The sequence below is a fragment of the Salvelinus fontinalis genome, chromosome 32 (genome assembly GCF_029448725.1).
Source record: "Salvelinus fontinalis isolate EN_2023a chromosome 32, ASM2944872v1, whole genome shotgun sequence".
NCBI lineage: Eukaryota > Metazoa > Chordata > Actinopteri > Salmoniformes > Salmonidae > Salvelinus > Salvelinus fontinalis.
Genome location: NC_074696.1, coordinates 42,280,947 through 42,305,266, shown reverse-complemented (window position 1 = coordinate 42,305,266; position 24,320 = coordinate 42,280,947). Strand labels below are relative to the sequence as shown.

Below are 24,320 nucleotides of genomic sequence, written 5' to 3'. Positions count from 1 at the left end.
CTGTACGCTCTCGTTGGTTGGCCCTCGCTTCATACTCGTCGCCAAACCCACTGGCTACAGGTTATCTACAAGTCTCTGCTAGGTAAAGCCCCGCCTTATCTCAGCTCACTGGTCACCATAGCAGCGCCCACTCATAGCACGCGCTCCAGCAGGTATATCTCACTGGTCACCCCCAAAGCCAATTCCTCCTTTGGTCGTCTTTCCTTCCAGTTCTCTGCTGCCAATGACTGGAACAAACTGCAAAAATCTCTGAAGCTGGAAACACCTATCTCCCTCAATAGCTTTAAGCACCAGCTGTCAGAGCAGCTCACAGATTACTGCACCTGTACATAGCCCATCTATAATTTAGCCCAAACAACTACCTTGTCCTCTACTGTATTTATTTATTTATTTTGCTGCTTTGCACGCCATTATTTCTATTTCTACTTTGCACATCCTTCCACTGCAAATCTACCATTCCAGTGTTTTACTTGCTATATTGTATTTACTTCGCCACCATGGCCTTTTTTTTTGCCTTTACCTCCCTTATCTCACCTCATTTGCTCACATTGTATATAGATTTATTTTTCTACTGTATTATTACTGTATGTTTTGTTTATTCCATGTGTAACTCTGTGTTGTTGTATGTGTCGAATTGCTATGCTTTATCTTATTTGCAGTTGCAAATGAGAACTTGTTCTCAACTAGCCTTCCGGGTTAAATAAAGGTGAAATAAAAAAAATAAAAAAAATAACAAACAATGTTCGCTTTGAGTATATGGCAATGGCATCAAATATATGCACCAACCCCATGTTGAAGACAATCTTTTCTATTGCTCATGGGATACGCCCTCGAACTCCCTCGGTGATTACAAATCCCTGTTGATATTTCTTACCAGGTAAGTCAAATTACCCTGTGTCTCTCACTCCCATAAAATACAATCGACTGATTGGTATCAATGAGGCAAGTTTCCGCCTGCAGGGCTGCGTCCCTAATGGCACCCGGTTCCCTTAAAGGTACACTACTTTTGACCCAGGCACATTGGGAACTGGCGCCATTTGGGACGCAGCCACCCTCAAATTACCCTGCGTCTCTATCCCATCAAGACAACAGTCTGATTGGTATCCAGGAGGCTGAGTGTCAGGCTGTAGTTTTCCTCCTTGTGCTCATCAGTTCATACCTGCCACCGACCCCACCGCAGCATGCAATAAATAGAGACTTCACTGTGCGTTGAGAAATGGCACAATTATCCCCCGCTGGTGAAATATGGGCCAGGAAGCTCCACACGTCCCTATGTACTGAGAGAGAAGCTCTATTTCACACACACGCACACACACACGCACACGCACACGCACACACACACACAAGGGCAAGTACAGGCACGCACGCACGCATACACACAGGCACAAACACACAGGCAGGCACACACACACAGAGCTGCCTGATGCCGTCATCCCCTAGTCCACACACAGTCCGTAACGATGAGTTTTTGCCACATCAAGTCCTAGTGCAGTTGTTTGATTAATGGGAGAGATGAAGTGGTCGTAGATATTCCCGATGTGTTAACTTCCGCTATGTTTATTTCCCAGCATCGGTAATGGTTATCAAGAGAGCAATCGTGCCTCGCTACATTTATACATTTTTAGGCCAAGTGGAGGTTAGAGAATTGAGAGAGGACAAAATAGCCTACCTTAACGGTAATAGCACTACTGAATTTGAAGAATGTTCCCGATGTTATGTTCTAGAACCATTCCACCTAGTAAATCTGCTCCTCTCTTCTCTTCACAGATATGGGAAAATAGTGTCAACCAAGGCCATCCTGGACAAGAACACCAACCAGTGCAAAGGTATGTCACCAAGGTAACTGTATCCCAAATGGCACCATATTCCCTAGGTTGTGCACTACTTTTGCCCAGGGCACTATGTAGGGAATAGGGTGCCATTTGCGATGCACCCTGAGCCTTGTGTTAGCCACCGAGAGCCTTGTGTCTGCCACCGTCCGCGGCGCAGCGATCACTCTTCAAAGCAGATGTTGTCATAGGAAGCGTTCGGAGCCAAGCCCTGGCATTAGCACAGACCTCAGTCAAGAAAGCACCTGCGTGTCGTAAATCAAGGATTTAGCAGTTAGCGCTAGCTGGAGGAAGGATGGAGGTCAATGACTAGGCCCTGCGACGAAGCTCGCTCGCTGGAAGGCGGTCAGAGAATAGGCAGTTGCTGTGCAACCCCTCCCTAGCTACGTCTCCGTAGACTCTTTTATCTCCTCCTCTTTCAACCGGGGTCTTGGAAAACAGCATTAGCCTGTGCTGCCTGTACACTCACTAGGAGTGTCACGTTGACACATCAAACCAAACGACGGAGCTGTCTTATTAGCGGCACATTTTCTAAATCGCTTAATCGAGTACACACATCCAATTAGAAGGCTAACAGGCAAGTACGACGTAGTTGCACATTCTTCACTATCGCTCTTGTCTTCCATCTCAAGCTATTCGTAGACATATTCCCCGCTTCAGCCTTAGCTGCTACAGTACAGTAAATACACTTCGGTAGTGTTCCTTTTGTTCACTCTCCTCTTAAGCCTGCTACACACTCTACACAAAAGAGAGCGACTGAGTGTCGTATACGGTCCATTCCAAAAATTCAGCGGCAGCTCCGTTTGCGCATGGTGTGTAGACCCTTTTAATGGCCAGCCGTAGAGGGGGAGAAAAAGAGCGGACTAGTCCCGAGGTGTCTGGCAGCACTGTTTAAGCGCTATTGAAGTTCCATCAATACTTGGTGGTTGTTTTTCGCAGCTTCCTTACTCGGTATTGCTGCCGCCTTCAAGGTGATGCCGCCTTCCTACCCGACCTTACCTGGATGGAACCCGCCCGTTGTGTGACGGGTCAGATGTAGAGGGGAAACAACCCGCCGTGATTCAAAGCTGGAAAAGCCGCGGATTGGCTTAACCTCCTTTGTGTGGGGCGGCAGGTAGCTTAGCGGTTAAGAGCGTTGGGCCAGTAACCAGAAGGTCACTGGTTCGAATCGCAGAGACATCTACAGTAGGTGAGAAATCCGTTGGTGTGCCCTTGAGCAAGGCACTTGACCCTAATTGCTCCTGTAAGGAGAAGAGCGTCTGCTAAATGACTAAAATGTCCATTTTTTGCTGGTGACTCATGTAGGCAATCAGAGGTCAGCCTGGGCCCCTTGTTAGGAGGAAGGATGGACCCATGGGTCGTGGAAAACAGGAAGAGAGGATTGAGGGAGTATAAGGATACACCAGAGGTGTGAAGTAAATCGCAGGGTGTGGAGATGAAATACAAGTAGAGCCTCTCTGTGTCCAGGGCACTGGCCTGGTGAGTTATGCTCTGCAGGGCCGGGCACTCTGCTCTGCACTCGCGGGTGGGGGAGACCAGTTTCCCATACCTCACCTGCCTGGAATGCAGCGCCGCCGAGATGCCAAGAGCCAAGCATAAGCATCTGTATTTTACGAGTGGAAATGATGGTCCAGCCCTGTGCACTGAGGGAGGGGTAGAGAGAGTAGGACAGAAAGAGAGGAAGAAAGGAAGGAAGAGAGACCACAATAGCTCAAAGGCCTCATCAGAAGCCATGTGTTTCTGTATAAATGCAGATCCAGATCGCTGGCTTACCCCTACCATGTAACCCATGTCTCTGATCACTATTGACAGCCAGGGCCTCATTCCTTTCATACTGATGTTGAAATACATGTGCAATATATTTCTGATTTTAGAGAGCTTGATACAGAGGGCCTGTGTGTGTTTTTTTTCTTCCCTTGACCCCGACCAGCATTTTATTTCTTAAACTGAAATGATTTTCTTCTAGTGAGAGACCAATGTCGTAACATACCCGCACAGCTTTTTTACGATAACATCAATGTTCAGAGGTTACTCTAGTCTACTCAATCTGCTTCTAAACAGATTTTCCCTTTCAAAAGATGCTCTCTCCTCCTCTCCATCCTTGTAAAGGTGAATGAAGGAAGGCAGGTACGGGTTGGAGCAGGTTTCGTATCCATCATAAAAAGAACACTGCGTCGCCCTGATCCAGTATCACTTTGTTTTCAGTCGTCTGCCCTTTTGACCTGGCGCTTGTTTAAATGTCAGAGGCAGGGCTTTTTCAACACGGTGGCACCACCAGACAGACACCGAGCCGGGAACAAACCAGGCCAATCCTCCCTCCTTCCTCTCCCGTGTTATTTGTATTTAGTTCAGCTCAGTGAGCATGCAGCAAAGCGTCAGAAAAGGGGAGGGTGCAAGAGGTCAGCAACCGGTCATCTCTGGGAACGATGAAGAAATGCGAGATACACTGAGATAGAAGCGTGGGAGAGGAACCTGTTTGTTGTAGAGAGACCGAGATATGCTGGGCACTGATGTACCCCACACACACACACAAACAAATGCACTCCCGCACGCACACAATCACGCATGCATGGACAGTGGTGTAAAGTACTTCAGTAAAAGTATGTGAAAGGACTACTTAAGTAGTTTTTATGGGTATCAGTACTTTACTATTTACAGTTTTGAATACTTTTACTTTACTACATTCCTAAATAAAATGATATACTTTTTTACTACATACATGTTTCTTGACACCCAAAAGTACTCGTTACATTTTTGAATGCTTAGCAGGATACGAAAATGGTCTAATTCACAGACTTATCAAGAGAACATCCCTGGTCATCCCTACTGCCTCTGATCTGGCGGACTCACTAAACACATGCTTCGTTTGTAAATGATGTCTGAGTGTTGGAGCGTGCCCCTGGCTATCCGTAAATAAAAATAACTAGAAAATGGTGCCATCTAGTTTGCTTAATATAAGGAATTTGAAATTATTTATACTTTTACTTTTACTTTTGATACTTAAGTATTTTAGCAATTACATTTACTTTTGATACTTAAGTATATTCAAAACCAAATACTTTTAGATTTTTACTCAAGTAGGATTTTACTGGGTGACTTGAGTCATTGTCACGCCCTGACCTTAGAGAGCCTTTTTATTTCTCTATTTGGTTAGGTCAGGGTGTGATTAGGGTGGGCATTCTAGGTTTTCTGCTTCTATGTTGGTGTGTTTGATTCCCAATCGGAGGCAGCTGTCTATCGTTGTCTCTGATTGGGAATCAGATATAAGTTGTCAGTTTCCTTTTGGGTTTTGTGGGATCTTGTCTTTGTTTGTTGCTTTGTGCACGACTAGCTTTACGTTCGGTTTGTGTTCATAGTTTTTTCCCGGTGTTACGTTTTCAAATAAAGAGAGAATGTACGTCTACCACGCTGCACCTTGGTCCGGTCATTTATCATCCAACGATGAGCGTAACAGTCATTTTCTATTAACGTATCTTTACTTTTACGCAAGTATTTTTTTTACATGTATTTTACCATTATTTAACTAGGCAAGTCAGTTAAGAGCAAATTCTTAATTTCAATGACGGCCTAGGAACAGTGGGTTAACTGTCTTGTTCAGGGGCAGAACGACAGATTTTTACCTTGTCAGCTCGGGGATTCGATCTTGCAACCTTTCGGTTACTAGTCCAACGCTCTAACCACCAGGCTACCTGCCGCTCCAAGTATGACAATTGGGTACTTTTTCCACCACTGAGCTTGCATACACATATGTACATTAATGCACACATGCACGTAGAATAACACACACATGTACATTCCACATTTTTGCACTCTGTAAAACACAGAGTGCATAATCACATTTAGGCTAGCATACTAGAGCCTCTCGTCTCCTCCACACACGCAGCCTACACCCCCACCCACACACTCATCCATCTGCCTTAGGACTCTATGGCTCCTGCAGCAACCAGCAGCAGATCCATCAATCCTCCGCCTGCCTAGTATCACAGCGTGACTGCCTTCCACCTCTGCATCGCGCGGGCTCTGAATGAGCCTCTCCATCTTGCCAGCGCTGACGCCCTGGACCGACCCGGAGAGCAATGGGAACAGGAAGTTGTGAAAGGCTTAAGGGCCGTCAAGCTCCGTGGGTAAGAGGGGAGGCATTCTCTCCCTCTGTCCCTGTATTGTTCCCTCCTGCTTCCCTTTGGATGTTTTTCATTTAGTAGGAGTGAGATGTGGGTTAGCTTAATCTGAGGGTCTGGGGGAACCGAAACCACTAATTTGCTGTCCCGAAAAAAAACATGAAAAAGGAAGCTCAGGCATTTGAAGGAAAGCAGGGGCTGACCGAATGGAGACATTTTATATTTTTCTTTATGAGCCCCGAGGCAAAGGAAATGACCTCAGCCCTTTGAAGGACCTCCGTTTCCTCTGCCAGGAGATAAGGCCGCGGAGGCTGAGATTCGCAAGCCGGCCTGGCAGTTCAACACCACACTGGATTGTACGAAATTAGATGAGACAATTGGCTCCCACGGTTTTGTTCTCTTCTCAGCTGCCTGTTGTTGTTCCTCAATGACACCTGTCATCCAGTTTATATTTGTGTTCTGTAGCTCAGTTGGTAGTGCATGATGCTTGCAATTCCAGGATAGTGGATTTGAATCCTGGGAAAACACATACGTAATAATTTTGCCCTGAGAACAGCCTCAATTCGTTTCGGCATGGACTCTACAAGGTGTCAAGCGTTCCACAGGGATGCTGGCCCATGTTGACTCCAATGCTTCCCACAGTTGGCTCAATGTCCTTTGGGTGGTTGGCCATTCTTGATACACACAGGAAACTGTTGAGCGTGAAAAAAACAGCAGCGTTGCAGTTCTTGACACAAACCGTTGCGCCTGGGACTTACTACCATACCCCGTTCAAAGACACTTAACTATTGTGTCTTGTCCATTCACCCCCTGAATGGCACACATACACAATCCATGTCTCAGTTGTCTCAAGGCTTTGTCTCAAGTTGTCTCAAGGCCTTCTTTAACCTTTCTCCTCCCCTTCATCTACACCGATTGAAGTGGATTTAACAAGTGACATCAATAATGGATCATAACTTTCACCTGGATTCACCTGGTCAGTCTACAGTTGAAGTCGGAAGTTTACATACACTTATGTTGGAATCATTAAAACTAGTTTTTCAACCACTCCACATATTTCTTGTTTACAAACTATAGTTTTGGCAAGTCGGTTAGGACATCTACTTTGTGCACGATACAAGTCATTTTTCCAACAATTGTTTACAAACAGTTTATTTCACTTATAATTCACTGGATCACAATTCCAGTTGGTCAGAAGTTTACATACACTAAGTTGACTGTGCCTTTAAACAGCTTGGAAAATTCCAGAAAATTATGTCATGGCTTTAGAAGCTTCTGATAGGCTAATTTACATAATTTGAGTCAATTGGGGGTGTACCTGTGGATGTATTTCAAGGCCTACCTTCAATCTCAGTGCTTCTTTGCTTGACATCATGGGAAAATCAAAAGAAATCAGCAAAATAAAAATGACCTCCAATTCTGGTTCATCCTTGGGAGCAATTTCCAAACGCATGAAGGTACCACGTTCATCTGTACAAACAATAGTACACGAGTATAAATACCATGGGACCACGCAGCCGTCATACCGCTCAGGAAGGAGATGCATTCTGTCTGCTGGAGATGAACGTACTTTGGTGCGAAAAGTGCAAATCAATCCCAGAACAACAGCAAAGGACCTTGTGAAGATGCTGGATGAAACAGGTACAAATTTATCAATATCCACAGTAAAACGAGTCCTATATCAACATAACCTGAAAGGCCGCTCAGCAAGGAAGAAGCCACTGCTCCAAAACCGCCATAAAAAAGCCAGACTACAGTTTGCAACTGCACATGGGGACAAAGATCGTACTTTTTGGAGAAATGTCCTTTGGTCTGATGAAACAAAAATAGAACTGTTTGGCCATAATGACCATCGTTATGTTTGGAGGTAAAAGGGGGATGCTTGCAAGCCGAAGAACACCATCCTAACCGTGAAGCACGGGGGTGGCAGAATCATGTTGTGGGGGTGCTTTGCTGCAGGAGGGACTGGTGCACTTCACAAAATAGATGGCATCATGAGGTAGGAAGATTATGTGGATATATTGAAGCAACATCTCAAGACATCAGTCAGGAAGTTAAAGCTTGGTCGCAAATGGGTCTTCCAAATGGACAATGACCCCAAGCATACTTCCAAAGTTGTGGCAAAATGGCTTAAGGACAACACAGTCAAGGTATTGGAGTGACCATCACAAAGCCCTGACCTAAATCCTATAGAAAATGTGTGGGGAGAACTGAAAAAGCGTGTGCGAGCAAGGAGGCCTACAAACCTGACTCAGTTACACCAGCTTTGTCAGGAGGAATGGGCCAAAATTCACCCAACTTATTATGGGAAGCTTGTGGAAGGCTACCCGAAACGTTTGACCTAAGTTAAACAATTTAAAGGCAATGCTACCAAATACTAATTGAGTGTATGTAAACTTCTGACCCACTGGGAATGTGATGAATGAAATAAAAGCTGAAATAAATCATTCTCTCTACTATTATTCTGACATTTCACATTCTTAAAATAAAGTGGTGATCCTAACTGACCTAAGACAGGGAATGTTTACTCGGGTTAAATGTCAGGAATTTTGAAAAACTGAGTTTAAATGTATTTGGCTAAGGTGTATGGTAACTTCCGACTTCAACTGTATGTCATGGAAAATTTGGTACTTAATGTTTTGTACACTCAGTGTATATGAGATGATGTTACTTTTCTACAACAGATAAAGTGTCTTATAAGCCCATGTGGGCTGGGAATCCTTGAAGATACATGACACTACAATAGAAGAGATACGCTATATAAAGTGGTGCGTCACTTTCTTCTAGGCTTGGCCATTACAGTTGCCTGCATCCATACACCTCCCCCTAGCACAGACTGAGCCTCTAATGGAGAAATATCTGCAAATGTTAGTCTCTATAAAAAAATGAGATTTATGGCTATGTCGATGGCTGAGTAGAGTATTGCATGATGCCGAGCATAAAGGAGAATTGATGAATGAGGTTGTGCTCTCCAAAAAGGCCTGTTTTGGATTGTCCCGTGTGCATTTCTGGGAAGTGGAAAGGGAAAGGCAAGCGAGTGCTGTTTGCATCCATTATCGGTTTCTCATTAGAGGGGCCGAGATATAAACATTTGTCTATGTTGCCGGCGCAATTAAGGATTCTCTCTGCAGCCCCTCTGCCCTTTTGAAAATGAATTATGTGCAGATGAGAATCTCAACTTAAGTGCGGCCAGCAACAGACCTCTTCCAAAATGCTTCTCTCTTCCCAACAGCGATTCCAGAAAGAGGCAAGCTATGGAGAAACAGGTGAGAGAGAGGCATAAAGAGAAGAGCGTAAGCCCGTCCCCTGTTTGCATGTGTAGTAATGCCCTTAATTAGTAATCACAATGGGAGAATTCCATTGATCGGGTGGCGTCGCAAACCTCAATGTGGTGTACCCGTGTTCTTGTGGTGTTCTTGTTTTGCTGCAGCGCCTCACACAGCTCAAGCCCCCCACCCCCCCCTGCTTCCATCTCCCTCCCTTTTCCATCTCCCATTCCTTTAAGCCAAGGCGCTCTCTCGCCTTCCAAGTTGGCCACTCACCAAGCTGGCGTCTAAATGGGTGAGCGCGTCGTAAATAGAACCCGGCCACCACATTCCTCCAGCAGTGACCTTTTGTCCCCCCCTTCCACTTCCTGTGCTGCTCCCACTGGCAGTGTGGTCGCCGCTTCACTTCCAGGGCTGGCCGGCCAGGAGACCAATGCCCCGAGGGACAGCAGCCCTGTCTCTGTGTCATGAGCCCTGAGCTCTGACACCATCCTTGCTTGTGTTTGACGTCAGTTCCATCCTTATACAACATTGTTGAGCTCTCTTCCCTCCCGATCCATCGACAAACGGCCTTGAGGGTTATCAGTCGAGGGCGTATCTACCACCATTTTTTATCCGACAGTCGCCGTCGCTATTGTGGTAACCACAATGGGGGCCGCAGCCTTCCACTGACCTGCAAGGGGTTCGCCCCTGCATCTTCCGGAGTAATGATCATATCCTTGATTAGTTAAGGAAGGAATAAATCAGAAATGAATGAATAAGGGTAGATGGGAGCGGCTTGGCTGTTCCTCATGAATGAATCAGAGCTCAGGGACAAAGAGGGGCGTGCATAAAAAATAAAGGAACACTTTGTCCTTCTCATGGTTTTTATGTTTGTCTCTGCATTGGAGATTTATTTTTCAGAGGCCCCTCGTGATCGAAGCTTTGTTAAAATATTGTCTCTGTCTGCCCATTTTTGTGCAATCTGCCACGGTAGCTGAGGTGATTATCTATCCTGTTGCCTAGTCACTTTATCCCTACCTATATGTACAGTGCATTCGGAAAGTATTAAATCCCGTTCAGTTTTTCCACATTTTGTTACGTTAAACCCTTATTCTAAAATGGATTCAAAAAAAAAAAGTCCTCATCAATCTACACCCAATACCCCATAATGACAAAGCAAAAACGGGTTTTTAGAAATTGTTGCAAATTTATAGAAAATAGTATTTAAGTAATTATCCACCTGTAGTAAATTCAATTGATTGGACATGATTTGGAAAGGCACACACCTGTGTATATAAGGTCCCACAGTTGACGGTGCATGTCAGAGAAAAAAACAAGCCATGAGGTCGAAGAAATTGTCCGTAGAGCTCCAAGACAGGATTGTGTCGAGGTACATATCTGGGGAAGGGTACCAAAACATGTCTGCAGCATTGAAGGTCCCCAAGACCACAGTGGCCTCAATTCTTAAATGGTAAAAGTTTGGAACAACCAAGACTCTAACTAGAACTGGCCACTCGGCGAAACTGCACAATTGGGGAAAAGGGCCTTGGTTAGGGAGGTGACCAAGAACCAAATGGTTACTCTGACAGAGCTCCAGAGTTCTTTCAGAAGGACAACCATCTCTGCAGCAATCCACTAATCAGGCCTTCATGGTAGAGTGGCCAGACAGAAGCCACTCCTCAGTAAAAGAAACATGACAGAGATTCTTGATGAAAATCTGCTCCAGAGCGCTCAGGACTTCAGATTGGGGTAAAGGTTCACCTTCCATCAGGACAACTACCCTAAGCACACAGCCAAGACAACACACAGGAGTGGCTTCGGGACAAGTCTTTGAGTGGCCCAGCCAGAGCCCGGACTTGAACCCGATCTAATATCTCTGGAGAGACCTAAAAATAGCTGTGCCGCGATGCTCCCCATCCAACCTGACAGAGCTTGAGAGGAACTGCAGAGAAGAATGGGGGAAACTCCCCAAATACAGTTGTGCCAAGCTTGTAGCGTCATACCCAAGAAGACTCGAGGCTGTAATCGCTGCCAAAGGTGCTTCAACAACGTACTGAGTAAAGGGTCTGAATGCTTATGTAAATGTGATATTTCAGTTTTTTATTTGTAATAAATTAGCAACAATTTCTAAAAACCTGTTTTGCTTTGTCATTATGGGGTATGGTGTGTAGATTGAGGGAAAACACAGTTTAATCCATTTTAAAATAAGGCTGTAACGTAACAAAATGTGGGGGTCTGAATACTTTCAGAATGCACTATATACAGTAACAGTCTAAAGTTTGGACACACCTACTCATTAGTGTTTTTCTTTATTTTTACTGTTTTCTACGTTGTAGAATAATAGTGAAGACTTAAACTATGAAATAACACATGGAATCATGTAGAGACCAAAAAAAGTCTTAAACAACACCCTTTGCCTTGATGACAGCTTTGCAAACTCTTGGCATTCTCTCAACCAGCTTCATGAGGTAGTTACCTGGAATGTATTTCAATTAACAGGTGTGCCTTGCTAAAAGTACATTTTTGGAATTTCTTTCCTAATGCGTTTGAGCCAATCAGTTGTGTTGTGACAAGGTAGGGGTGGTATACAGAAGATAGCCCTATTTGGTAAAATACCAAGTCCATATTATGGCAAGAACAGCTCAATTAAGCAAAGAGAAACGACAGTCCATCATTACTTTCAGACATGAAGGTTAGTCAAAATGGAAAATTTCAAGAACTTTCTTCAAGTGCAGTCGCAAAAACCATCAACCGCTATGATGAAACTGGCTCTCATGAGGACCGCCACAGGAAAGGAAGACCGAGAGTTACGTCTGCTGCAGAGGATAAGTTCATTAGAGTTACCAGCCTCAGAAATTGCAGCCCAAGTAAATGCTACACAGAGTTCAAGTAACAGACACATCTCAACATCGACTGTTCAGAGGAGAGAAGTGTGAATCAGGCATTCATGGTCGAATTTCTGCAAAGAAACCAGTACTAAAGGACACCAATAATAAGAAGAGACATGCTTGCGCCAAGAAACACGACCAATGGACATTAAACTGGTGGAAATCTGTCCTTTGGTCTGATTAGTCCAAATTTGAGATTTTTGGTTTCAACCGCTGTCTTTGTGAGACACAGAGTAGGTGAACGGATGATCTCCGTATGTGTAGTTCCCACCGTGAAACATGGAGGAGGAGATGTGATGGTGTGGGGGTGCTTTGCTGGTGACACTGTCTGGGATTTATTTTGAATTCAAGGCACACTTAACCAGCATGGTTACCAGCATTCTGCAACGATACGCCACCCCGTCTGGTTTGCGCTCAGAGGGCCTATCATTTGTTTTTTAACAGGACAATGACCCAACACACCCCCATGCTGTGTAAGGGCTATTTTACCAAGAAGGAGAGTGATGGAGTGCTACATCAGATGACCTGGCCTCCACAATCACCTGACCTCATTACTATTTAAAAATATATATACACTGCTCAAAAAAATAAAGGGAACACTAAAATAACACATCCTAGATCTGAATGAATGAAATATTCTTATTAAATACTTTTTTCTTTACATAGTTGAATGTGCTGACAACAAAATCACACAAAAATTATCAATGGAAATCAAATTTATCAACCCATGGAGGTCTGGATTTGGAGTCACACTCAAAATTAAAGTGGAAAACCACACTACAGGCTGATCCAACTTTGATGTAATGTCCTTAAAACAAGTCAAAATGAGGCTCAGTAGTGTGTGTGGCCTCCACGTGCCTGTATGACCTCCTGGGCATGCTCCTGATGAGGTGGCGGATGGTCTCCTGAGGGATCTCCTCCCAGACCTGGACTAAAGCATCCGCCAACTCCTGGACAGTCTGTGGTGCAACGTGGCGTTGGTGGATGGAGCGAGACATGATGTCCCAGATGTGCTCAATTGGATTCAGTTCTGGGGAACGGGCGGGCCAGTCCACAGCATCAATGCCTTCCTCATGCAGGAACTGCTGACACACTCCAGCCACATGAGGTCTAGCATTGTCTTGCATTAGGAGGAACCCAGGGCCAACCGCACCAGCATATGGTCTCACAAGGGGTCTGAGGTTCTCATCTCGGTACCTAATGGCAGTCAGGCTACCTCTGGCGAGCACATGGAGGGCTGTGCGGCCCCACAAAGAAATGCCACCCCACACCATGACTGACCCACCGCCAAACCGGTTATGCTGGAGAATGTTGCAGGCAGAAGAACGTTCTCCACGGCGTCTCCAGACTCTGTCACGTCTGTCACATGTGCTCAGTGTGAACCTGCTTTCATCTGTGAAGAGCACAGGGCGCCAGTGGCAAATTTGCCAATCTTGGTGTTCTCTGGCAAATGCCAAACGTCCTGCACGGTGTTGGGCTGTAAGCACAACCCCCACCTGTGGACGTCGGGCCCTCATACCAACCTCGTTTGAGCAGACACATGCACATTTGTGGTCTGGTAGCGCCTCCATGCTCTGGACACTACGCTGACAGACACAGCAAACCTTCTTGCCACAGCTCGCATTGATGTGCCATCCTGGATGAGCTGCACTACCTGAGCCACTTGTGTGGGTTGTAGACTCCGTCTCATGCTACCACTAGAGTGAAAGCACCGCCAGCATTCAAAAGTGACCAAAACATCAGCCAGGAAGCATAAGAACTGAGAAGTGGTCTGTGGTCACCACCTGCAGAACCACTCCTTTATTGGTGGTGTCTTGCTAATTGCCTATAATTTCCACCTGTTGTCTATTCCATTTGCACAACAGCATGTGAAATTTATTGTCAATCAGTGTTGCTTCCTAAGTGGACAGTTTGATTTCACAGAAGTGTGATTGACTTGGAGTTACATTGTGTTGTTTACGTGTTCCCTTTATTTTTTTGAGCAGTGTATATATATTTAACCTTTATTTAACTAGGCAAGTCAGTTAAGAACAATTCTTATTTACAATGACGGCCTACCAGCGTGAGATGGTTTGAGATGAGTTGGACCGCAGAGTGAACCAACAAATGCTCAGCATATGTGGGAACTCCTTCAAGACTGTTGGAAAAGCATGGTTTGTTGAGATAATGCCAAGAGTGTGCAAAGCTGTCATCAAGGCAAAGGATGGCTACTTTGAAGAATCTAAAATATAAATTGTATTTTGATTTGTTTAACACTTGTTTTATTACCACATGATTCCATACGTGTTATTTCATTGTTTGGATGTCTTCACTATTATTCTACAATTTAGAAAATAGTAAAAATAAAGAAAACCCCTTGACTGAGTAGGTGTGTCCAAACTTTAGACTGGTTCTGAATCTCTACCTCAGTTACATCGTACACCTGCACATCGACTCGGTACTGGTACCCTGTGTATATAGCCAAGTTATCGTTACTCAATGTGTAGTCATTCCTTGTTATTATTTTTCAATTATTTATCTTTTTCCTCTCTCTGCATTGGCGGGAAGGGCCCGTAAGAAAAGCATTTAACTTAGTCTACACCTGTTTTTTTAAGAAGCATCTGACAAATACAATTTGATTTGATTATGTTGCTGTATTCCAACCTGCGTCAACAATCAGGCTAAACTGGATGTACATGTAGCACAAAATGTCACTGTCTATTCATTTTCCCTCTAGAACTCCAAGCTTTGTGGGCTTAAGGGTTTTCACTTTTTCATGTAATCTGCCACTGTTTAAGGTCTGTTGACATTCTAGCCTACGACTTAAATTACTTAAATCGTCAAATTAAATTTCAGGCATTGAGTATCCCTCAAGAACCAGTGTTTTCTAGCCCCTGTGTGCGTGTGTTTGTTTACACTTTTGTCAAATTTGCGTGGGTCACTATTGCCAGTCAGTGTTTCGCCAGATCATCTATCTTCAAGGTAGACTCAGCGATATGACGTAGATGCAGAAAGTAAACAGCATAGTGGGTCAATTTCCTCAACAACTAAGAGCATTGAAGCGTGAGGCTCAACCTCTCCACTGTTTTGGCGCCCTGGCTACCACTCTCCAGCAGCGTGAAGCAAACTCATGCACGTGCGCAGATACTGTGTGTGACCGTGTGAGAGCGAAGTCTTGCATCTCGCTTATCTCAATATCTGTGGTGGCACAAGGTCATTTAACTGAGTCTACCTTTAACAACCTTTTGACAAGTAATTAACACCCTGCAGGTATCTTCCTCCCTCCCTGTCAAGAGCTCTTCAGATGATGCGGTGTTACACTTTTAAGCCAACAAGACAATGTAGTTACTGTGTATTACTGTGCAACTGAGTGGCGAAGGCAATTACACATCTGAATGGAGACCAGGTCTACTGTGTGTTTAGGATATTTTCTCACTAACATTATTCTGCCCACTCAGATCAATTAACACCAGTTGGCTGTGAGAGGTGTTCTTGAAATATGCAAATTATAATTTAAAGGCTGGTTTTGGGTCTTTTAAATCAGGCTAGCCATTTAGTCAAGACTGGCCCATGTGTCATTCTCTCTCATCCAAATGGATCTTAATATAAACACTGTGAACTGAGCACTGTTCAAACCTGAGCTGTCTGTCTGAGTAACTGGGTATTTTAGTAACGTCTTATCCCAATATAGATAGCTTTAGGAGTCCACAAATCATGATGGAACATTTATGATTGGAAGAGTTATGATAGTCCTCATAATTCTTAATTATTCATGCAAAACAATGTGAACTGCACATCAGTTAAATCAACTGTGCAACAGCAATGTTGATTTTGGAATGACTGTACCTCAGAAACCCAGTTACTTGGTTTGATTGATGAGAATTTGAGTAAAATACTATAGCAGCTGGACTGTATGGTGTTGTACTATACGTTACCCCTGGGCATTGGTAGGAAGGCGAAGGGTAGAAGGAAGGATGGATTAATTGAGGCCCAGATATGAAAATACTTCAGTATTTGAATAGTCAAGATGATAATCTCGTATCTACAGCACCTGGTTGATTTCCTGTTCTGCTGCACTAACCTGTAACAGTTTTACAATAAACAGTGCTTTACAGTAAGATTGAGTTCTGCTACAGTAAAAGTGGTGCAGACAGAAAGTGCAGATCAATAAACAGATCCTCCAGCTAAGGGAGGCAGAATGCAGAAGGTTATTGATCAGATGATGATTGAGGTAGAGGTCCACACCCATATTTTGGTTCAAAACCCATAGGGCCAGTTTCCTGGACACAGATTAAACCCAGTCCTGAACTAAAAAGCATGCTGAATAGAGAATATCCATTAAATGCTTTTTAGTCCAGAACTGTCCGGGAAACCAGCCCGTAGTGTCAATACCCAAGGCTATTACAGTATGAGGTTGTTCCTGATGCCACAGTCTGTAATGTATGGTACCAGTGAGCTGTGCTGTCCGGGTCCCCTTGGCCCTGTGCCCTGGCTCTCTTCCCTCAGCAAGCCACTGCAGCTCATAGATAAGAGCTACGTCTCAAATGGCACTCTACTCCCTGTATAGTGCACTGTTTTTGACCAGGACCCATAGGGCTCTGGTCAAAAGTGGTGCACTATGTAGGGAATAGAGGGGGCCATTTGGGATGCCGCCAAGGACACTTTTATACCTGGGAGAAAATGACAAGAAATACAATGACGCCAATACGGTGCATCAGCGCGAGATGAATCCCCCATAAATCCATGTTGCAGGGTTGATAAGTGAATTGCCTGTACCACTATCTCACCTGTAGTGTCTCATATAAAAGAATAAGAATTATTTTACAATAAATTAGATATTGTCCCTGAGCATTAGGCCGACAGGTTGACATTGAATGCGTGAGGGGTAAATGAATGTGTAAAAGCTGTGTGTTGTGTGTGTGCATGTGCACACATATTATACATGTACACACACACACACGTGTGTGTTCCTATGAGAAGTGTGCGTTGGGTGTGTGTATGTGTGCAGAGGAGCCAAGATGAGAACAGGTCTGTCCTACCAGTGTATTTGTGAGGGGGAAGTGGTGCCATGTGATATGTCAACACACTGTGCTGTTATGCCCTGATGTGGTCAGAGGTCTCCAACCCAAAGATAACATTTTCATACATCGCCTCAGTTTGGACACGTACGCACATACACACACACACACACACACACACACACACACACACACACACACACACACACACACACACAATGTTGGTTTGGTGGTGCATGGACAGCAGCCACAAGACGGGCTCTGGGAGCCTAATTTTATTTATCGCCAGTCACCCAGTGCAGGAGGATAAATGAGGAGGAATGCAGAACATAGCGAGGATTCTCTTGCCTGGGTTTGAAGCGGGACCAACCAACTCGGCCTTGGCTTGGCTGCAGCTAGCCACACAGACACACATACTCACACACAGATACACACAGACACAGCTAAGCCCAGAATTCTATCCAGTAAGCTTTTCAAAACCCCCCCACATTGCCTTACTGTTTGCTCTGCTCACCGCAATGCAGCTCACCCAAACCATCACCCGCCCACCCTCCCTCCCTGCCCGCCGGGGAAAGGGCTGGCCGCTGTTCAAAACCCCAAAGACTTACTAAATACGTCTCATAAAAGTCCCCTTTTAAAAACTTCTTGTCAAGGGTTCCTACGGTCCCTCCAATGATTTGATAAGGGCTAAGTAAACGAGTACAGCTACGAGCAGGAAAACATGACCAGTGTCCCATTGCTTCATTTAATGAATTAATCGAAAACTTTATTGAGGGACGTGGTGGTGGAAAGAACAGGGTCAACTAACTATATAAACACTCCCATAAATTGAGTCGTAATTAGCCTTGAGGTCATTAGTCCAAGGCAATGGTCAACCATGTTTGTCATTGTTTCCCATAGGTCTATCGGATATCCTATGGCATTCAGTATATAATCAATTAGGGTTTTACATTGGTATGCCGTTAGCTCCGTATGTGACACTTCCTCACTTGAAATAAATCTGTGTCATCATTGATTTGATAAATTTCTATATGTTTGATTTGGCAATGTATGTTGTTACACTTTCCATGCCAATAAAGCCTTTTGAATCTAATTCAATCATTTGTGATGGCATGTCCCAAAGGGGGCTTATGTCGAAAAATCTGAAATGTTTTTTTTTTTTTTTTTTACCGATTACAAAAGTTCAAAGCTCCAAAAAGGTATATCATACAATGTGATTCGAGGAACCATGCTTATTTAAAACATAAAAATGTGTTATCCTACTTAGGAGCCAAGTAGGATGAAATGCCCATGAAAGATTTTGTTGAGTGCTCGGAGCTCCTCTTTGTTCAGGCCCATTCAGCAACGTTCACGCCCGCTTAACACTAAAACCGCTGCGTCTTGACGGACCCCCCTTCAAGGTAATGAACAGTCCTTCTGACTGCAACATTCTAACATTGCAATTATAAGCCTACATTTCATATATGCTATAGCAAAAATAATAACTTGATTGTGTTTATTTTCTTTCGAATAACACTATCATTTACATTAGATGAAGGGGGGTCCCGTCCGTAGGCTGGATGTAAAAACATTGAATAAAAAAACATAATTATAAGTTCCAAGTAGCCTTGATAAATAGTGAAACTCAGCACAAAACCAATAATGGCATTATAATGAATATAAGTGTCACTATGACAGCAGTCAAAAATATAAAATGATTGTCCGCTCCTGCTTGTGTGGGTCTTCACGCAATCGCATCAGTTGAATGTAATTTAGCTGTTATCCCTTGTCCTTACAGTTGACACAATTTTCGTCACTTTCACACTTTGACATACAGTATCATTTGTTTGTTTGTAGTGCGTAATAGTCTGCGGCCTTCTTTATTGTGTCCCGTCATCTCTGTCGTTCTTCAGCACCGTTGTGGAGTACAATGGCTGTGCAGGTGCCTTATTTTTCGCAGAGGGATGGAGCTCCCTCTCATCATGCCAGACTTGTTTTCTTTGCAAGCAACTTCTTCGCCAAGGACAGTGAAGTGAAGAAATTGGCCTTGGTGGCATTTCTCCCCTTGCCAACGTAAGGCTCTACAAGCCTCATCACCACATTCTCCGACACTCGCTCACCTGCTGCGTGATGTGGATATTTTCCCAGATATTGAAAGCCGTTCAGCATGTACAATTACTCACTGTGTAGCCTAATCCAAGTAGGCCAGAGTAGACAGATAAGACAGCTTTGATTCGTTGGACTAATATAGGGTACATACAATTTGAATACTAGAATTAGAATTGATCAATGCAATCGCATGGCTCGTCCTGTTGTTCTTACACAATTGGTGGTTACATAATTATGCATCGTTTGCTTCCCCTCGCTCATCAACTCACCCATTCTCCTCCTTTATCCCCATCATACTTTACTTAATTTAATTAATCTGTTGTTATATGTGTGAAATTCGATTCGGTATGGCTTAGTTGGGAGAAGGATCCTGTCTTTCTCCCTGTATAGCTGAATTCTTTCTCCATGGCTAAACCAGGCTCATAATGTAACATTAATAGATCCCAAACAAGTTTGTAATTAAGGCACAAGAAAGTTCACACGTTCAAGAACGCATTTCTGCAAAATGAAAAAATATTTGTTTTAATAATTTTTGACGGCCCTACTGTGCAGACCCAGCAACATAATTAATCAGTTGGATGGGCATTTGATTTCCATAGGCTGGCCTATTTTTTCACGGGACACCCCTGTGTGCACGCGGTTGCGCGCATTTTTGGCAGCTCGTGAGTTCCATGGCAGCTCGTGAGTTTCAAGTTTGGGGAAGCTAGCAATTTATCCTACCAATCAGTTATGATTATTTTTATATGCACATTTTCATGGAACAGTTTAATTCCAATAATAACGTTTTCGTTTCTCAAAACCATTGTCATGTGATGAATCATAAAAATCTGAAGTGAAATGAGAAAAGTTTAAAAGTTCAAATTAAACTATGGCAAGAGCACGAGCCTCTGCCATATGGACACATTCATACACTGCGATCCATTCGCGGCTGAAGAAATGAAAGCATAGAACTCGGAGTTGCAGCAGGAGGCCTATAACTTCCATCATCAATTAAGTAAAACACCTAGACCTAAAGCCGACAAATAAAAAAGTTGAAAATATCCTGAGGAAAATTCTGGTCCTTTCAATTATATCCATCCATCTCTCTTCTCTGCGTTAGTGTCTGGCCAGAAACAGTTGCTAACGAACTTGCAACATTGTATCAAAGAGCCAATTCTGGGCCATCAACGTTTCCTGCGCCAGTGAGATCGGGACAGAAAACTGTTTTTGTATTATGTTTCCACAGGATATATGGGATCACCAGATATGATATTTTGCTCACACCGAGGCTTGTTGATAATCGAGGCCGGGAGTGTTGGAAATAATTTTTAAATACTGAGGAACTATCATTCGCAATGGATGTTTAAAAAACAGACTTGTTGACTTGTGTGAGAAGAATAAAAAGTTACATGCTGACCACACTGCTTGCATCCTGCAAGCGTTGCAAAATAAATGTACACATACATGTTATTCAACCATTGCACCCACACCTAAATAGAACTTGGTTCTGTTCATGATGCTAGACACACTGCAAGTCCTGCCTCTCCCATCTCCTCATTGGTTTTTAGAAGCATATACCCACATGGGTGATTGAAAGATGAACTGAGATCCACACTCTAGTCCAGAATGTGGAGGTAATGCTCCTTAAAGTTGGTTGCCAACCTCCATATAAAGTCCAAGGAAGAAGAAGAAAGAAGCCTGAAGGAGGAGAGATTACTGGAAACAAATTCAGTTTACCCTTTTATCTGTGTATTAACTGTCGGAGTAGAGGACCTTGTGCATTTCAGGCAAAATAACAACCCAATGTTTATATCCCAGGATAAATTAGCTAGCAACAGCAAGCTAGCTAGCTAAATTTCCATACATGTTTAATGCTTTTTGACCTGTCCCCAAATTAATATAGTTAGTTCAGAGTTCGTTTTGATATTTTAGCCAGCGTGTCCTGATCGCGTCTGGTGTGGGTGGACAAAATCAACATGCGTGCAAGCGGTCTGGTCAGCATGTTAGTGGTGTAGGTGGTGTGTTATGCCAATTGGGCACCATATCTTCGACACAACCCCTCCCCTTTTTCTTGATGCAAAATGTTTAATTCTACACAAGACACATTATTTTCACACATATTTTAGATGCTTTTCACTGACACCCGCAAGTCATTCAGCTAGACTATTGACACGCGCACTACTCAAATTACGGCCTTCCCAAACACACTTGTGATTTGAAACAATCCACAGCAATTTTTTGAAAATAAGCTAATTATCCTCTGTGCCGAAGTCATGCTCTCTGGTGAAGTATTTTTTATGATTTTATTTAGACCGGAGTAATTAAATAATTTTGGCGAAACATAAATTTACTTTAGAGCAATCCAGCATCCTAACAGTGCACTGTGTGTAACGGATGTGAAATGGCTAGCTAGTTAGCGGTGGTGCACGCTAATAGCCTTTCAATCGGTGACGTCACTTGCTCTGAGACCTTGAAATAGTGATTCCCCTTGCTCTGCAAGGGCCGCGGCTTTTGTGGAGCGATGGGTAACGATGCTTCGTGGGTGACTGTTGTTGATGTGTGCAGAGGGTCCCTGGTCCGCGCCCGGGACGGGGCGAGGGTACGGACTAAAGTTAAACTGTTACATTGGTGCCGTGACCCGGATCACTGGTTGCTGCAGAAAAGGAGGAGGTCAAAAGGGGGGTGAGTGTAACGGATGTGAAATGGCTAGCTAGTTAGCGGTGGTGCGCGCTAATAGCCTTTCAATCGGTGACGTCACTTGCTCTGAGACCTTGAAGTAGTTCCCCTTGCTCAGCAAGGGCCGCGGCTTTTGTGGAGCGATGGGTAACGATGCTTCGTGGGTGACTGTTGTTGATGTGTGCAGAGGGTTCCTGGTTCGCGCCCGGGTCGGGGCGAGGGTACGGACTAAAGTTAAACTGTTACATGTGCCAACTTTCCTTTCCAATTCGCAAGAGGCTGAAACCAGAGATTTGTATATAATGACAAGATGCTCATATCTCTGCCCTAACAACTTTGTCCCAAAGGCGGGAAGGCAGGCGACACGTTTAGGTCTGCATATGACTCCCATAGAAACACATTCAGCATACTGGACAGATTTTGGCGAGAGTGAGCCCTATCGCTTCGCCTCTTCCTCTCTGCTGAAACTATATCACCGGTGAAAGCTTTCAAGTGAGCGAAACAGCGTCCCTCTCTCTATATATCTAGCTCATGTATCTGATGCAGTCTGGACAGAAATAGAATGACATGACCATACTCTTTTGGTCCAGACAGCATCAGATACATGGTCTACACATACTAAGATAGAGGGGAGCAGTTTTGCTCACTTGGAGATTGATGCGTCTTTCTGTCGGCGCGCATCTCGGTCAAATAAATTACCAATATTTAAATATTTTATTTGGACGGGCAAGGTGGTACGGCTTCCTAAGGCCCGCCCATAATGCCGGCCCTGCTACTGTGAAGTAAGAACTAGCATAATCTGCCCCCATTGGGCTGGCATGTCACATTTTTGAAATATTGTAATTCTATGATACTGTATAAATCAGCATGAATATTGTTTAAAGTGGTCATATGTATCTCCTCTATTACAGCATGCAAATGCTCTCGAATAATCATGTACATGTGTGTAACAGCGGTAATTATTCATGCATGTGTGTCAGCTGCTCTCTCTCTCTCTCTCTCTCTTTGATGACTCACATGGATGTTAAAGATTACATTTAACTATGAGTCTGCCTGTGTGTGACTAAACCATTATTCCCGCTGATGGTATTATTGTAAAGTAGTATGCAATACCACACAGGATCATTAGAGCTAGCAGAATATAGAAATGGGAATTCTGTATCAAAATGGGAATATCAAATTGGGGGGGGGGGGGGGCAAACAATCCAGACTATTATGCAGATAAAGTATGCTAATTTCCCCCGACGTAATTAGGATTAACATAATTTGATAGCGAAATGCATGAATGATGCATGCATGATTGATTCGTGCATTGTAATAAGTCCCTTATCTGGTCTCAGGATATTGTAGCTACGTAGCTTAGCGTTAGCGGTGTAGCCTAAAGTGCATTGCGTTCCATAGGGTCCTGGGGCTCTTGCTGCTCTCTGCGCTTCTAGGCTACACTATCCTAACTGACAATTCTGTCTTTATCTCAACAGCAGCAGTTAGAGCAGGCCCAGGAAATGCGATATGGCAGTTCATGTTTGTCTTTATTCCGGTTACGATTTTTTTTGTATCTGCGCAGTGTATCAGACATGGGGCATCTTCTCAATATAGTTGAGCTGGCTTAAATGACAGATATAGATTTTTTGTTTGTGTACAGCCAGGATGTTTCAGACTTCAAAGTGATGCCTTCCTCCATTCCATCTCCATGGATGTAATTCTAGAGCACCCTCATTAGAAATACTCTACTGCACCTCATACTTACCGTTGAACAGCAGTCTTTTCAGAGCATGTGCAATGTAAATAGTCCGGGTTAGGATGTAAATAGGCCAGGCACCACAGGCAAAAAATATGATTTTACTTGTGTCAATTTTAAGCTTTTGGGATATTTTGCAACTATAACTTCCATACTTTCATACAATTTACAAATAAATCAGCAATAACGTATATAAATACTTGATTTGTATCATTTTATCCCAACCCCGTCAACTATACCTACCATAAATGTTGTTCTTGTTAGCATGTTTCATGTAGAGCTATTTTTAAAACTCTCCTTGTTGAATCATATATCATTCAAAAGCTTGTTTTCTGGAGCATAGCGTTAGCTAGTCCATACATAGCTATAGCCTTTGTAGACGTAGTGCTTCAAGCTGAAAGAGGAGTAATTTCCTGGCATCCGATTGGCTAATGGCATTTAAAAGCCCTTTCCGGCAACCTGATTGGTTAAAATGCCTCACGTGCCGTGCAGCGCTTCCTTTTTTGAAAATATCTCCCGCGAAGAATCCACGTTAAAAAAAAATACTAAATGAGAAAATCTCGAATAATATACCTACAGTATGTGAATAAAAATATGCAATCTCAGTTCGCCAATGCGACAAAAGCAGTGAATGAAAGAACAAAATGTGCTTGATCAGCCGATCGAGGCAGCGGCAGTACAGGTAACTAGAGGAGGAAAAGGAGGTAGCCGGCAGCAGCGCGTCTAGACGCAAATTCGTTGAGATGAAGATGACAGCTA

At 43.8% G+C, this 24,320-nt stretch overlaps 1 protein-coding gene across 3 annotated transcripts in view; it reads left to right on the top strand.

Moving 5' to 3' along the window:
* LOC129831385 (RNA-binding motif, single-stranded-interacting protein 3-like) overlaps positions 1-24,320 on the top strand; it is a 351,034-nt gene that overhangs the window by 167,505 nt on the left and 159,209 nt on the right. For all 3 annotated transcript variants that reach the window (XM_055894739.1, XM_055894740.1, XM_055894742.1), the window contains one exon: positions 1,768-1,826. In XM_055894739.1, the coding sequence (XP_055750714.1) occupies positions 1,768-1,826 (59 nt within the window). The remainder of the gene's footprint in view (positions 1-1,767; positions 1,827-24,320) is intronic.